This window comes from Hippocampus guttulatus, chromosome 8 (assembly GCF_054856545.1).
Source record: "Hippocampus guttulatus isolate MCC_2025c chromosome 8, RoL_Hgut_1.0, whole genome shotgun sequence".
Taxonomy (NCBI): domain Eukaryota; kingdom Metazoa; phylum Chordata; class Actinopteri; order Syngnathiformes; family Syngnathidae; genus Hippocampus; species Hippocampus guttulatus.
This window is the reverse complement of record NC_141268.1, coordinates 5,788,778-5,802,961: the sequence shown is the minus strand read 5'-3', so window position 1 is coordinate 5,802,961 and position 14,184 is coordinate 5,788,778. Positions and strand designations below refer to the sequence as shown.

At 44.3% G+C, this 14,184-nt stretch overlaps 1 protein-coding gene across 2 annotated transcripts in view; it reads right to left on the bottom strand.

Annotated features, from left to right (window-relative positions):
• Positions 1-14,184, bottom strand: part of slc12a5a (solute carrier family 12 member 5a) — a 191,432-nt gene that overhangs the window by 8,745 nt on the left and 168,503 nt on the right. Inside the window, exons 11-25 of one of the 2 annotated variants that reach the window (XM_086118447.1) lie at positions 11,837-11,894; positions 11,593-11,767; positions 11,382-11,500; positions 10,397-10,495; positions 10,185-10,304; positions 9,164-9,268; positions 8,701-8,869; positions 7,432-7,627; positions 7,119-7,288; positions 6,909-7,040; positions 4,139-4,246; positions 3,593-3,718; positions 2,053-2,285; positions 1,673-1,687; positions 1,368-1,501 (exon numbers count right to left, since the gene is read on the bottom strand). In XM_086118447.1, coding sequence (XP_085974573.1) covers positions 1,368-1,501; positions 1,673-1,687; positions 2,053-2,285; positions 3,593-3,718; positions 4,139-4,246; positions 6,909-7,040; positions 7,119-7,288; positions 7,432-7,627; positions 8,701-8,869; positions 9,164-9,268; positions 10,185-10,304; positions 10,397-10,495; positions 11,382-11,500; positions 11,593-11,767; positions 11,837-11,894 — 1,959 coding nt within the window. The remainder of the gene's footprint in view (positions 1-1,367; positions 1,502-1,672; positions 1,688-2,052; positions 2,286-3,592; positions 3,719-4,138; positions 4,247-6,908; positions 7,041-7,118; positions 7,289-7,431; positions 7,628-8,700; positions 8,870-9,163; positions 9,269-10,184; positions 10,305-10,396; positions 10,496-11,381; positions 11,501-11,592; positions 11,768-11,836; positions 11,895-14,184) is intronic. The other variant, XM_086118448.1, reaches the window with a different exon arrangement.

Genomic DNA, 14,184 nt, shown 5'->3' with positions numbered 1-14,184 from the left:
GTTTTTCGAAATTCGAGAAAGCAGCTATGATTTAAGAGGTACCAATTTATTCAAAAAACTCAAAACAAGAACAAACATCAAGCAAAGAAGTGTATCTATCAAAGGTGTTAATCTGTGGAATAATTTCGAAACGGACCTGAAAATGAGTAAATCGCTTGCTGAGTTCAAAAACAAATTCAAAAAAATAGTACAAACAACCTACATCAATCAGAGTTAAAATGATCAATTCTAAACATTAAATATAATGATAAATCAGAACTAAGTTGATAAATAGAGAAAGGTATTGAAATATCCATTATGAATACAAGAGAAAATTGACAAGAGTGCCAGGGTGTGGATGTATATAATCCCGATACAAACCAAAAGTTGTAAAAATATCACGGTTAAGGGTACAGTATGAGCCTTAATGGAGACTTCTTTCTTCTTACTTTTTTTCTTTTCTGATTGATATAAAAATGATTTATTAGATATAAACACATAACGGCGTAGGACTAGATACGTTTTTTTACTTCTTCCTACTCCATCCATCCATCCATTTTCCGAACCGCTTGATCCTCACTAGGGTCGCGGGGGGTGCTGGAGCCTATCCCAGCTGTCTTCGGGCAGTAGGCGGGGGATCGAACCCTGAATCGGTTGCCAGCCAATCGCAGGGCACACAGAGACGAACAACCATCCACGCCCACACTCACACCTAGGGACAATTTAGAGCGTCCAATCAACCTGCCATGCATGTTTTTGGAATGTGGGAGGAAACCGCAGCACCCGGAGAAAACCCACGCAGGCCCGGGGAGAACATGCAAACTCCACACAGGGAGGCCGGAGCTGGAATCGAACCCGGTACCTCTGCACTGTGAAGCCGACGTGCCAACCACTGGACTACCGGGCCGCCCTTCTTCCTACTCCCTTGAACATAATAACTGTGTTGAATGAAGACTGATTTCTTTCTTTTTTACTATTTTTATCTACCTTATTTTCTGTCAAATTATTACTGTATATGTTTTATGTTCAGTAAACAAACCAAACCAAACCAAAGGACAAGGAGACAATAAATTAGTAAAAAGGCAAATAAGCATATACTGTACTACATTCATAGCAATTTTAACCTCCCCCCAAAAATACAGTCTGTTCCTGCGCACTTTGGCCTCTGAGGGTGTGTGTGCTGCCATGCATGCATGAAGTACACACTCACAAGTTTCAATTGAGCTCTATTAATATAATTATTATATATTAATTTAGGTGGGCCTTATAGTGCGGAAAATACGGTCATCGTCCAACCGAGCTGGCATGCTGGAAAGGTGTGGGCACAACTGATTTAGAGTCTAAAAAAGATGCACTCTCTTTTGAATCAAGATTTTAGCAAAGGATACAGTTCTCATCACCTGTCCGGTTCTTAGGTGGCCCGGGCATGTTGAGCAGGACCAGCTTGGCCTCGGAGGACTTCTTGATGATGGCCTCGTTAAGTCGCAGCGCCGTGTGCATACGTCGTACGTTGGACTGGTTCCTGGATGGACACACAGACGGGACAAGGCTGTCGGGACTTGTAAGGCAGGACAGAGCCACTCATGTGGTCGTGGATGACAGATGCTCACTCTCACGCATTTTAATTGTCCTCATCCACTCATGTCATGTAATAAGTAGTCGGAGTGAGGTTTGAAGGATCTTTGGTACTTACAGGTTCTCCCATTCACTGCAGCAGGAGCAAGAAGGGAAAGACGTAGATATCAGAACCAGAGTAGCAAGAGTACTCACACTCTGTACTTAAGATTAAGTACAGATACTTGTGTTTCAAACAAATGAAAACGGCTGACCCCTGAGAGAGATTAAAACGGGTGGATTTTGCAGTTTCATTGATATTCCACAAACACGATATTCATCAGAATGCTGTGTTAAGACTAGTGGGGGTCACGTAGAACCCATTATTGCAAAGAACATTTTTGACTTGGCCTCCCTTTGAATTATTCAGCTGCGAAGCCAGTTTATTACCTGGCTCAGTCCCTAGCCGTAGTAGTAGATGTGTGGGTATCATGTGGTGGAACCCCTGTGAGCACTCACGGCTTCATGTTGAAGATGTCCTTGATGCCGCACGGTGTGGCAGCGGCAGCGGACTTGCTGGCGTCCCCATCGCACTTCTCCGTCCAGGTCATCTGAATCTGCTCCCCGGGGCTCTGGACCGACTCGGCCGAGGCTGCTGGGGCCGCCGGGGTGGCGGGGCTGGTCGGGGTGGTGTTCTCGTGAATGAGCTGCACCTGGGCAGGGGTGGGCACAGGGGGAGAGGCCGACTTTGACTATGAGGAGGAAGAGGAGGAGGAGGACGGATGGTAGCGAGGCCAGAGGTGGAGATACATGTAAATCCACGAGTGTTGGAATGCAGGTCAAAGTCACAGAATGTTTGAGAGGGACAAGAGAGAGGAAGTGGGGTTCAAGAACAGTTGTCTCGTCATTTGATAGCTTGACTACTAAACAGTAACACAGAGCAACTAAAACATGTTGGTCAATCTGAACATCCACGACCAAATTTGGATGCAGGGTCGTTTCTATGCCAAATCACCAGGTGGGTTTAACCCAGCAGTGCATTTAGGTTTTAATTAAACATGCTGTACTTGTTGATCATGATGGGACAACACAAAATGTAAAATGTTAGGGTCAATCAGAGGTTTGGGCGGAATTTTGACATTTTCTGCCAGAAGGGGCGGGGTCGCCCTCCTTTGCACCCTTAGATCTCGGGAAGTACGGGGTCAGTTTTCACCAAACAGGTATTGTTGGAGGGGAACCCACATCCGCAATCATTTAGAAGGTTGGTGAATTGGTGATTTCCGTAACTTGACCTTCCATCCATCCATTTTTTTTGATCCGCTTATCCTCACGAAGGGTCGCGGGGTGTGATGGAGTCTATCCCAGCTGATTTTGGGCAGTAGCTGGGGTATACCCTGAACTGGTTGCCAGCCAATCGCAGCGTATACATAGACGAACAACAATCTGCGCTCACAATCACACCTGGGGACAATTTAAAGTGTTCCATTAACCTGCCATGCATGTTTTTGGAATGTGGAAGGAAACCGGAGCACCCGGAGAAAATCCACGGAGGCATGGGGAGAACATGCAAACTCAACACAGGAGTCAAGTCTTTTTGGGGGAAACAAATAGCTTAATGGCATTTGCATTCATTTCAGTGAGGAAAGACAATTTCAGATATGGTGATGGCAATTGGTCACGAAACAAATTAACTCGTATCTCAAGGCACTTCTGTCAAATAAGTCTGCAAAGTAATAGCACACTTGTTGCTAATGAGTCGCTCATTTTGGTGTCTGATGAGCGAGATTCCTTTGAGCGATGGCAGCACTGAAAAGTGTGGAATAAAATGAGAACATATTCATTTTGACGCAAGACTGCATTAGCATTCCCACCTTGCTTTCGTGTTTCACCATTGCGAGAAATATCACGTGGTGCACATCTAATCAAAAGGCTTCTTAGCCGTCATTGATTGGGGGAGGCGAGTGTGCAAATTGTTATTACCAAAAAAAAAACGAAATACAAAACATGCAACCCAAGAAGTTTGACTACAAACAAAAGTAAACCCATGGAAGCGCTCTACCTCCTCCTCCGGCTTTTCCTCTTTACCGGCCGCTGGCGGTTCTTCGCTCACACTCAGCTGGGTGGTGACAGACGCAGGGTTCTTGCGCCGAATGGAGCCGCGGGATGAGTCAGTGATGCTCTGGATCTGTGAAGATACCACAGCAAGAGAGAAAAATGTAAAAAGAAAAAATATATAAATCAAGAACTAAAGAGATGATTTTGACCAGTTTCAGTTTGTGGTGCATGGCAGGCAATGACTCACATAAAAGTGAAACATAAAGCAACCATGATTTGACTGGGGGAGGTAATAATTGCAAAAGGTTCAAATAAGTGTCTGTATATTCCATCCCTCTGCCAAGACATCATGGCGTCATGCTCCACAGCAAAGATGCAGAAAAGGAAAATGGCATCTCACCGTTCTGAATTTGCTCAAAATACACTTCAGTCTAGGTGTCACGTCAAGTCAAATCAAGATGAGCCACGCCGAGCTAAACCCGTCAAGTCCCATTCGCGGGCAGATTTTTGAGTGTCCCTTTCTCAAAGATGAGGGCAGGAACTTTCTTACCTCCCTCTCACGCTCAGTCTTGGTCAGGTTGATCTGCTTCAGCATCTGTGAGCGTTGTTCCATCACCAGGGTCTTCTCGTAGGTGTATGCTGAGATGTCGCTGTCGTGCTGCAGGGAAACACACCAGCGGCTTAAAAAACACAGATAGATAACACTTTGCTTCAGTGATAGTAAGCGGAAACTGTCTTGGACAAGAAATATTTTTGAGGCAAGGCCATCCATTCATCCATTTTCTTCCGCTTATTCATGGTTGTGTGGTGGGGCAGCAGCGTTAGTAGGGAACTCGAGATGGCCCTCTCCTCAGCCACTTCATCTTTCTCCTGCTGGGGTATACCAAGTTGTTGCCAGGCCAGCCGGAGACAGTGTCTCCAGTGTGTCCTGGGTCGCTCTCGAGGGCTCCTACCGGTGTGACCTCACCAGGGAGGGGTCCAGGCATGCTAATCAGATGCCCGAGCCACCTCATCTGGCTCCTCTCGATACAGAGGAGCGGCGGCTTTACTCTTAAGTCACTCCCGGATGACTGAGCTTCTCAACCTATCTCGAAGGGAGAGCCTGGACACCTTACGGAGGAAACTCATTTCAGCCGCTTGTATCCAGGATCTTGTTCTTTCAATCATGACCCACAGCTCGTGGGCCAAGACCATAGGTAACAGTTGTATTAGATTAGATAGACCAGTAAATCGAGAGCGTCGACTTTCGGCTTAGCTCCTTCTTGAACGATGACAAACCGAAAGAGAGTTCGCATCACTGGAGACACCAATTCTGCTTATCTCTTAGTTCATCCTTCCCTCACTTGTGAACAAGACCCCAAGATACTCGGACTTCTCCACATGGGGAAGGATCTCATCCACGACCAAGAGAGGGCATGACATCTGTTTCCGACCAAGGACCATGGTCCCAGATTTGGAAGTGCTGATTTTCATCTCGGGTGGCCCGTTGGTCGACTGGTTAGCGCATCGGCACAGAGGTGCAGGGTTTGTTTCCGGCTCTGGCCTTTCTGTGTGGGGTTTGCATGTTCTCCCAGGGCCTGTGTGGGTTTTCTCTGGGTACTCCGGTTTCCTCCCACATTTCAAATGCATGGCGGGTTAATGGAACACTCTAAATTGTCCCGAGGAGTGAGTGTAAGCGCGGATGGTTGTTCGTCGATGACTGCCCTGCGATTGGCTGGCAACCGGCTCAGGGTGTCCTAATGCCCAAAGACAGTTGGGACAGGCTCCAGCGCGCCCTGCGTCCCTTGTGAGGGTAAGCGGATCAGAAAATGGATGGATGGATGGGTTTTCATCCCAACGGCCTCAAACATGGCTGCGAACGCCTCCAGTGAGAGTTGGAGATTGCGGCTTGAAGAAGCCAATGGGAGCGTGTCATCTGCAAAAAGCAGAGATGCAGTACTGAGGCCACCAAACCAGACAACACCGAGAAATTGGGGCCATAAAGGGAACAGAATTGGTGACAAAGGGCAACCTTGGTGGAGTCCAACCCTCACTGGAAAAAAATCCAACCTCCTGCAGGCAATTGGAGTAAACTCTGATATTTTTTTTTTCCATCGCGGGAAAAACATGGACCAATAAAATGAATGAGTCTTTCACTGAGGTCCAATGAGATTGTATGTCTAATCACAACTTCCGCTCTTTTTGCCGTAGCGGGGGAAAAATGTGTTACCCGGCAACAGTCGACCAATAAAATGAATGAGTAGTACAAAGGGGTCCAATGAAATTGTATGATTACCGGTAATCACAACTTCCTTATTTCAGTCTTTCTTCTAACCCTGATCAACATGGAGAATACCAGACGAAAAGCATATGATGCAGCTTTTAAACTAAAAGCGATCACTCTGGCAGTTAAAGAAGGAAATCAAGCTGCTGCCCGTAATCTTGGCATAGACGAGTCGATGGTGCGAAGGTGGAGGCTCCGGCAAGAAGAACTGAGCCAGTGTAAAAAGACAACCAAAGCTTTTAAAGGTTCTAAAGGTGGGCCGTCGTGGTGTTATAGATTCATGAAACGGAAAAGCCTGTCTATTTGGGCACGTACGACGCTCCCTCCCAATTACGAGGACAAACTTGCTTCGTTCCGCACATTCACACAAACAAAGATAGCAGAGAATTCCATCAGCCCAGATGAAATAATAAATATGGACGAAGACTCCTCTGACATTTGATTTGCCTCTCACTCGGACTGTAATTAAAAAAGGTGAAAAAAAACAAGCGGCCACGAGAGAACATATTTTACCTGTGTTTTGAGCCGCGCAGCATCGGGCCTAAAGCTGCCAACAATGATCATTTTTAAGCGGCTGACTATAGAAATAATTTCATATATCTTTTCCCATTTATATGATTTGCATTATTCTATTTAAAGCCTAGTGGGCTGCAGTATTTCTCCTCGTAATTACGCAAATGCACATCAAGATCTCTCTTTGTCTGGCCTCTTATTCTGTGTTTCAGCGTAATTTCGTTGTGCAAATGCATTTATCATGCTCATAAAAATATGGAGATTATTTTAACCTTAAGAAATTTTGCCGTTTTTTTCTGCGGGGGTTCAGCAGGGGACCGCGTCAGCCTTCTCACCCGGAGGCGCTCCACGGCGGCAGGGACGCAGAAGCAAACCCCCGCCTACTCATTGGCCAGCGGTTTATGGTACGGTGCGGCGCATATAATTACGGAATTGATTTTTCTTCACAAATCTGAGCATGTGGCTCTTAATCAGGTGGGGTCTGTAGCTGGGAATTTACGGTATATATATGTATATTTTTTAAATTGCTATGTTGGTAAGTCACCATTTCCACCACTTCCACCATGGCGTCAATACGGAGATGATAGAGGAAGGTGGTCAGGTCCTTTTTCATCTGGATGCTGTTGTCGTCCATCTGGGCCACGGTGAAGATGCGCATCTTGCACTTCCTCCAAACCTGAGAGTGAATGAACAAATGTTGTTGCACCGGGACGCTTTTATTTCATAAAAACAGAGAAAGGAGCTCGAGGAGCACCTTGTGTTGGCGCAGGAGGAAGGGCAGGAGCATCAGCATGCCTCCGTCATGGACGATCCACCACACATCGATGTGACCCTCGGTAAAGCGCTCGCCGTTGGACGGGAAGGCTGCGATGTTTTTGGGTACGAGCAAGGCCAGGTGAGCTGCAGTGGTTTCTCGCACCAACTCTACAAGGAGTTAGAAGATAGAGGTGGAACTCTCAGGATGCAATATTTTTACAATCGATTATCCCGTGGATTAATTGAATAAAAAAATGAATATGCATTTATGCAAATTTATCACCATTTGTACATATTTCTAACCAACCCACCGACAAAATTCCTCCAGGTCTGGTGCTCGTCGCCTTGTTTCCAGTTGCGTGGCCACGACAGCAGCATGGCGTTGTGCTTGAGGCCGCCCAGGCCGCTGGCCTGGAGCAGGTGGGAAGTGGCATCCCGCAAGTTGGACGAGACTGTCACCTGACAGAAGCCCTTCACCTTCTCTGTCTCCATCAGTTTACGTAGCGCCTATGAGGATGCGTGTGGGGAGGGGGGCGTTGTTTGGAATGTCAGACCCCAAAGTGAGTTATAGTTGGCGACATGAAATGCCTGAAATGATACAGGAAGTCAGCCCTTTTGGTTTGAAGTGGTATATATATTTTTTCAAGTTCCAGGGCAAACCTGTCGTAGAAATTTGGTCCAATTGCTACATTTTTGACCATAAATACTACACAGATGGTGGGGGGGGGACACACTAAATTGTGAAGAATACAAGTTTTCATCACTGCCCATATTATTTTATTCCATTGCGGTTAACTTCTTTATCACACGTGAATTAAGAACAATGCAGGAAGTTGACTCACTTTCCACGATACTCCCTTCTCCAAGCATCATGAAAAGGTGAGTAGTTTTACTTTGTTTTATACGATGTCTGATTATACATTCAATCAGACTTCTTCTTAACTTGCATGAAAAAAAATTGGAAAAGTGAGTAGATTTTATTTTAGTCTGAGAAAGTGAAACCCTCCTGTTTCATTTGTTTCTAAGGTACACCAAAAATTTGCAATTTACTCAAAAAGGTTACCTGTAAAATGTTTATTTATTTAAAACGTTTTATGAGGGTGAGTTCGGTTTACAGTAGGCTTATCGTAATCCAAATAAATCGTGAAAGAATATGACTTTTGTATAAAATTGCTTGTATTAATAGATGAACTGTAAACATACTGCAAACTATGAGCCCAAAACACTGCAATATTATTCAAAACTATATCAATTCTCCTTGATATCTATCATCTTACAGCTTTGATTTCCCATGCAGCGAGACCGTCCATAGCTTCCACTAACAGCCCGGGCTAAATTTAGCTCCTCTCCAACATACAAAGGACATGTCCCATACTTTCTGAAAACCACTGTCAACTTTCCCATGATACAGTTCTTTGACACCACCTTGTGGCATCTTTAGGAATTACAGAAAGTGGACTAATGTACATCTGGAAGCCGCTCATTTTTTATTCAGCAAGTGATAGAGGTTAAAAAAAGTCTAGAATATATGAATAGTGAACCGCAAATATTTCCTGTATCTCATGGAGAAAATTGCCTACCTGCTCGGCCCTCTGAGTGTGTTCGTAGTTGTCCAGGTAGGTGCCCACCAGGGCCGTGCCCACGATGGTCAGGCCCTTGCCTGCCTTCAGTTGGTTGGTCAGCGAAAGCAACCTGGGCTGCTCCACATTCTGCTCGGCATCCATGCTTACCAGCACCAGCAGCTGAGGCCTGGTGGGGGACAAAGCCACAGTACAGGAAGGGGCGAAAAAAGTCCAGGGTGAGGGAAACCAAACAGAGCCAGGGCGCGAAAGGGAAGCAGCTGAAGGGGGGCAAGTAAAAAAGTACAAGTGGGGAAAGAGTGTGATGTGTTAACTCTTGTTGGTTTGTGATGGCTGTGATGTGGAGATTCACATGAACTGGCAGATATGAGATTGGCAGATGTGTTGTTCATTTCTCTAGAATTAGCCACATCCACCACACGGCGATGTTGGTATGCGTGTGTGTGTGTGTGTGTGTGTTTACCTCCAGTTCTTCGTGTGGGGAGGACCTTCCTCCAGACGCATAAGAGCATAACGTGCAGCGCTCAGGGACAGACCTCGAATGCCGTCACCCCACTCCTTCTCCGCACTGCAAAAACACGTGCACGCACGCACGCACGCACGCACGCACGCACGCAGGCACAGACGCTTATCAATCATGTTGTCATTCATCACATACTCAAACATAAATGCAATGCGACATGACGGTCTGCTCGCTGCAGCTTTAGGTACTCTTGCACAGGCGGTTTACGGAGAAGATAAATATGCCCGCTTCAGATATTTTAAAAATATGTTTCACATATCAATATGTTCATTATTGTGGTTATATTGCATACCCAAAATACTAAATAGGTTCTGTTTGTATTTTGCTCTTTTTTTTTTTATATACAACTATAGTTTAAAAGTTCCTTCTAATCATGATAAGACAAATGACAAATTACATGATTTTTAAAGTTGTACATTTTTAAATTTTATTTTTTCTTCCATTCACCGAGTTACTTCCCTATTTGTACTTGACAGAACAGATATAAAGTATAACTTTGGTATGTATTTGATCTGTGAAGTGAATTTTATTTTTATTTTTACAAAATCTCTTTGGGCTTATTAAAGTGTTTCTCAGTGGAGTGGCCGGGATTTTTTGGGTTGATTTTATTCAGCTATTTATGTTATTTTATAATTCATGAATAGCCTATATTCATGTTATTGTTAGACGTATTTATTTTTAATTGATCATTTATTGAGTTAATCATTTCATGATTCCGTCTTTGTTTAAATATTCACGTTATTTATTTATTTATATTATCTGTTGTATTTTTGTCCATTTTGTTTCACTTTTCTCAGAATTTTTTTTTTCGAATGTAATCAAATAAAGGTTCAATAAATGTTCTTATTTTGGATTCCACTTAGGGGAATCTTGGTGCTACCAATGAATGTTGACTTGATCTGACTCCACATCAAATTAGAGCATCACAACAATATTCATATTAAGCTTCATTATCACTCACCCTGCAAACTCAATATACTTGTAGATGGAGCCGGCAATCACCATGGCAACAATGGCGTAGTACCAGGAACACAGGAACATGAGTGTGAGGCACAAGCTCATCCCGAGGAAGGACAGAGTCCTGCGAGGAACAAAAGACACGGGCAGTGAAAGGACATGCGGCCTTCGTGAAAAAAGGGCAAGGAGGAGAGTTGGTGTTTTGGATGCACGCACCAGTGGTAGAACTTAAAGCGGGGCCTCCAGTTGGGGGTCCGCAGGAGAGTCTGTAAGGCGCAAGCCAGATTCACGAACATGTAGCACATCAGGAAAAACCTGAGGGGTGCACACAAAACACAGGGTGAGAATTTTCTGGAAAAATACACCTCGGAAGTCACAAAACGTGTTTGAATGGCTTCTGTTCACACATCAAGCGTAAAAGTAAGTTAATCTTTTATCTATTTTGGAAAACGTGACTGTGAGCGAACTGTTCTGAAATATTCGGCACAATTTGATTAATTTAAATGGAAGAAAAAAAATCTTTCAAATTTGTGGTTAGAATATTTTAGCGGGGTTACTTAATCTTTTGGTGACATATTTTAATTTTATATTTTAATTTTTCTCACAAATACCACTTTTTACGCTCATACTAATCCTCTTCTTTTTTTGTAAATCATATGTTATGAAGTTAAAGGACTTACATTATAAAATAATGCAACAAATGTTCAGAGCAAAAGCACAGTTGCTTCCTTAATTCATACAAATGTTCTTTTCAATTTGAGAGTCCTGGTATGATACGAGAGATGTTTGCAAGTTTATTGTACAAAAATCTGTGAAAGAAATGCAAAGAAGATGAGTTCTGTTGTTAAAGTTAAATATTGGAATGACGCACAGATAAATATGAAAAATTGCAATTCACTTTTAATTTGCACTACTACAAAAAGATGAAAATTGACAGTATAATTAGCCTTGGTGTCCTTTTATTAATTCATGCATTTTGTTTTTTGTTTTGTCATGATTAAACTCGAAGCAGGTCACATTGACCTATCTGCTTTACCAAAGAAACAAACGCAGCAGGAGCTTTTGCAATTGTTGGACCATGTCATTTGCATTTTTCTCATTTCCTATGGGAAACTCCATAAAAAAATTTAAAAAAGACTTTTCACTACAAGCACCAGAATGCAGTTCACTTAGCTCGTCAAGAACTGGTTAAAGAACTCACATGGACAAGATGGGAGCCACTGAGTCCAGGGAGGCGATGAGGATGCCGCTCTCGCAGATGAATGCGGTCAGCAGCAAGGACCACGTGGGCTCCCCGTTGGCCTTCCCATGTCCAAAGATCTACAAAACATACCCACCCCGAAAAACATTTGTCGAAACTTTTAAAAGGAGTTGAATCGGTATTTCTAATCGGTGGCGCCGATAAGACTGACCCGTAGCGCGGGTACGATTCCATCTTTGGCGATGGCCTGCAGCAGACGCGGCGCCCCTGTCAGGCTCTGCAGTCCGGCTCCGCAGGTGGAGAAGAAGGAGCCGATCACGATCACCCATGGTGACGGCCACGCCAATGTGCCGATAACCAAGTTCCCGTGCACCCCTTCCCCAAACCTAAGCCAGGGTGGGCGGCGTCAAACCTACAGAGTCACCCAAAAACCAACGTGTGGGGGACGCACTTACTTGTCTCGGAGGACCACACCGTCAATGCAGGCACCGAAGAGAATGACGCTGGACATATCTGTGAAGGTTTAGGTAAGGAATGCAAACAATGTTGAACAGCATCCATCCATCCATTTGCCAATCCGCTTACCCTCACAAGGGTCGCGGCGGGTGCTGGAGCCTATCCCAGCTGTCTTCGGGCAGTAGGCGGGGGAACACCCTGAACCGGTTTCTAGCCAATCGCAGGGCACACACAGACCATCCGCGCTCACACTCACACCTAGGGACAATTTGAAGAGTTCAATCAGCGTGTCATGCATGTTTTTGGAATGTGGAAGGAAACCGGAGTACCCGGAGAAAACCCACACAGGCATGGGGAGAACATGCAAACTCCACACAGGAAGGCGGGATCGAACTCACAGCCTCTGCATTGTGAGGTCAACGTGCTCACCACTGGACCACCGGGACGCCTATGTATAAAATGCAAGCGTAAAATGATTCAGGTGGACAAAATGATGTGGACTATATTTCATTAAACAGTCCTCAGGGCAATGCAGACGTTGTGCGCTGGGCTTTATTTGGAGGGAGCCATCCATTTGAGAGAAGCCACTTATTGGTACCAAATGCTCATGTAATACGGCTTGACCATCTTTCTTGATAAAGTGTTCGCTGGTAGGTGTCTACTCACTAGTGCCAGGTTTTCATTTGAGTGAGGCATCCGTTTAAGAAGACAGCTTCAATGTGCATGAAATGCTTGTTGAATAGATTCAGAGTTACACACAATGCTGATTACTTCATATAGTGGCCATGGGAAAGTTGCACTGCCATGCTCTTATTTGTAAATTCTTACAATGGTATTTGAAACCTTGGATGGATGTGCGGGGCACGCATGAGTAAAATACAAAAGACTTTCCAGTAGTTGATGCACGTAGACCTCAAGCTAAGAAATCGATTTAGTACGTGATAAAATCTCAGTGATCAATGACTATGTAATTAATATCCTTCAGCTTTATTCAGTCACATTTGCATTAGGGGCCCGGCCATGCGATTAGGAAACCTAATTAAATCTACTCAGACCCCACCAGCTGATTACTGTGAGACAAGATGGAAGACGCACATCAGCTCACTGCGTGCAACTGCAGCAGCTATGTCACTTTCCACCCGCGATGTTACTCCACCGTAGACACTTTCATTTAAAGGGGATGTCTCTTTGACAGGAGGCCTCCATTTATACGAAAATGTCCGCATGAAAGGGTGGTGCTGCATATAGCGCTGATGACTGTATTTGTTCAAACTGTGGATATTGCAAACAATGAGAAATTCTGTGGAAGCCTTTATTGAAAGGGCTTGTGGAAAAAGGTTTGACCGATACACGGTGAGGGTGGACAAATTTCTTATGGCCATGGACAGTTGTCTAATCAACTGCCAACATTGCCAGGTGTGGCGTCTCTCTGAAAGGAGGTATTTATTTGTCCAAATTGCTGTTATGAAAAAAGACTGGTGCTTAACACAACGCTGGCAACCATATTTCTTACTCAACTCAACTCAACTGTATTTATAGAACACTTTAAAACAGCCATCGCTGTATAGTGGTGCGAGGTCATTTAAAGATTTGAAAACAAATCAGATCTTAAAAAGAACTCTAAAATGTATAGGGAGCCAGTGAAGGGATGCCAGAGTCTCAGTTATGTGCTCCCTCTTACGAGTGCTAGTCAAGAGGCGAACAGCAGCATTCTGGACCAACTGGAGATGCTTAATGGAGGATTGGCTGACTCCAAAGTAAAGTGCATTACGGTAATCGAGCCGGGATGTGACGAAGGCATGAATTACTGTCTCAAGGTGCTTATGAGAAAGGAGGGGTTTTACTTCAGCCAGCTGCCTTGATGAAAGAAGCTGGATTTAACAACAGCACCAATTTGCCGGTCAAGTTTAAAATCACTGTCCAGTTTAAGACCCTTAAGACCCAAGTTTGAGACGGATAAGTTGATAAGATACGATGACTTAAGATAAGTTTGAAGATTTTTTTAAAACAGTGGCCTTGGACAGTTGTCTGATCAACTGCAGACATTGCCAGGATTTTATTTGAGGGAGGCCTTTATTCATACCGAACGCTGATAGGAAATGATGGAGCGAGACAAAATACAGATGAACACATTTCTTCAAATAGTGGCTGTGGTCTGTTGTTTCCAAAACAGCAGACTTTGCCAGACTTCTATTTGAGCGGCACCTCCACTTGAGAGGAGGGATTAATTTGTTACAAATGCTATAGTAAAAAATGGTTGGCGCTAGAAACATTTTTGGCAATTTTTTTTTTTTTTAAACAGGGCCCACCGGTTGCTTGACGCAACTGTATGCATTACCAGCTGTTT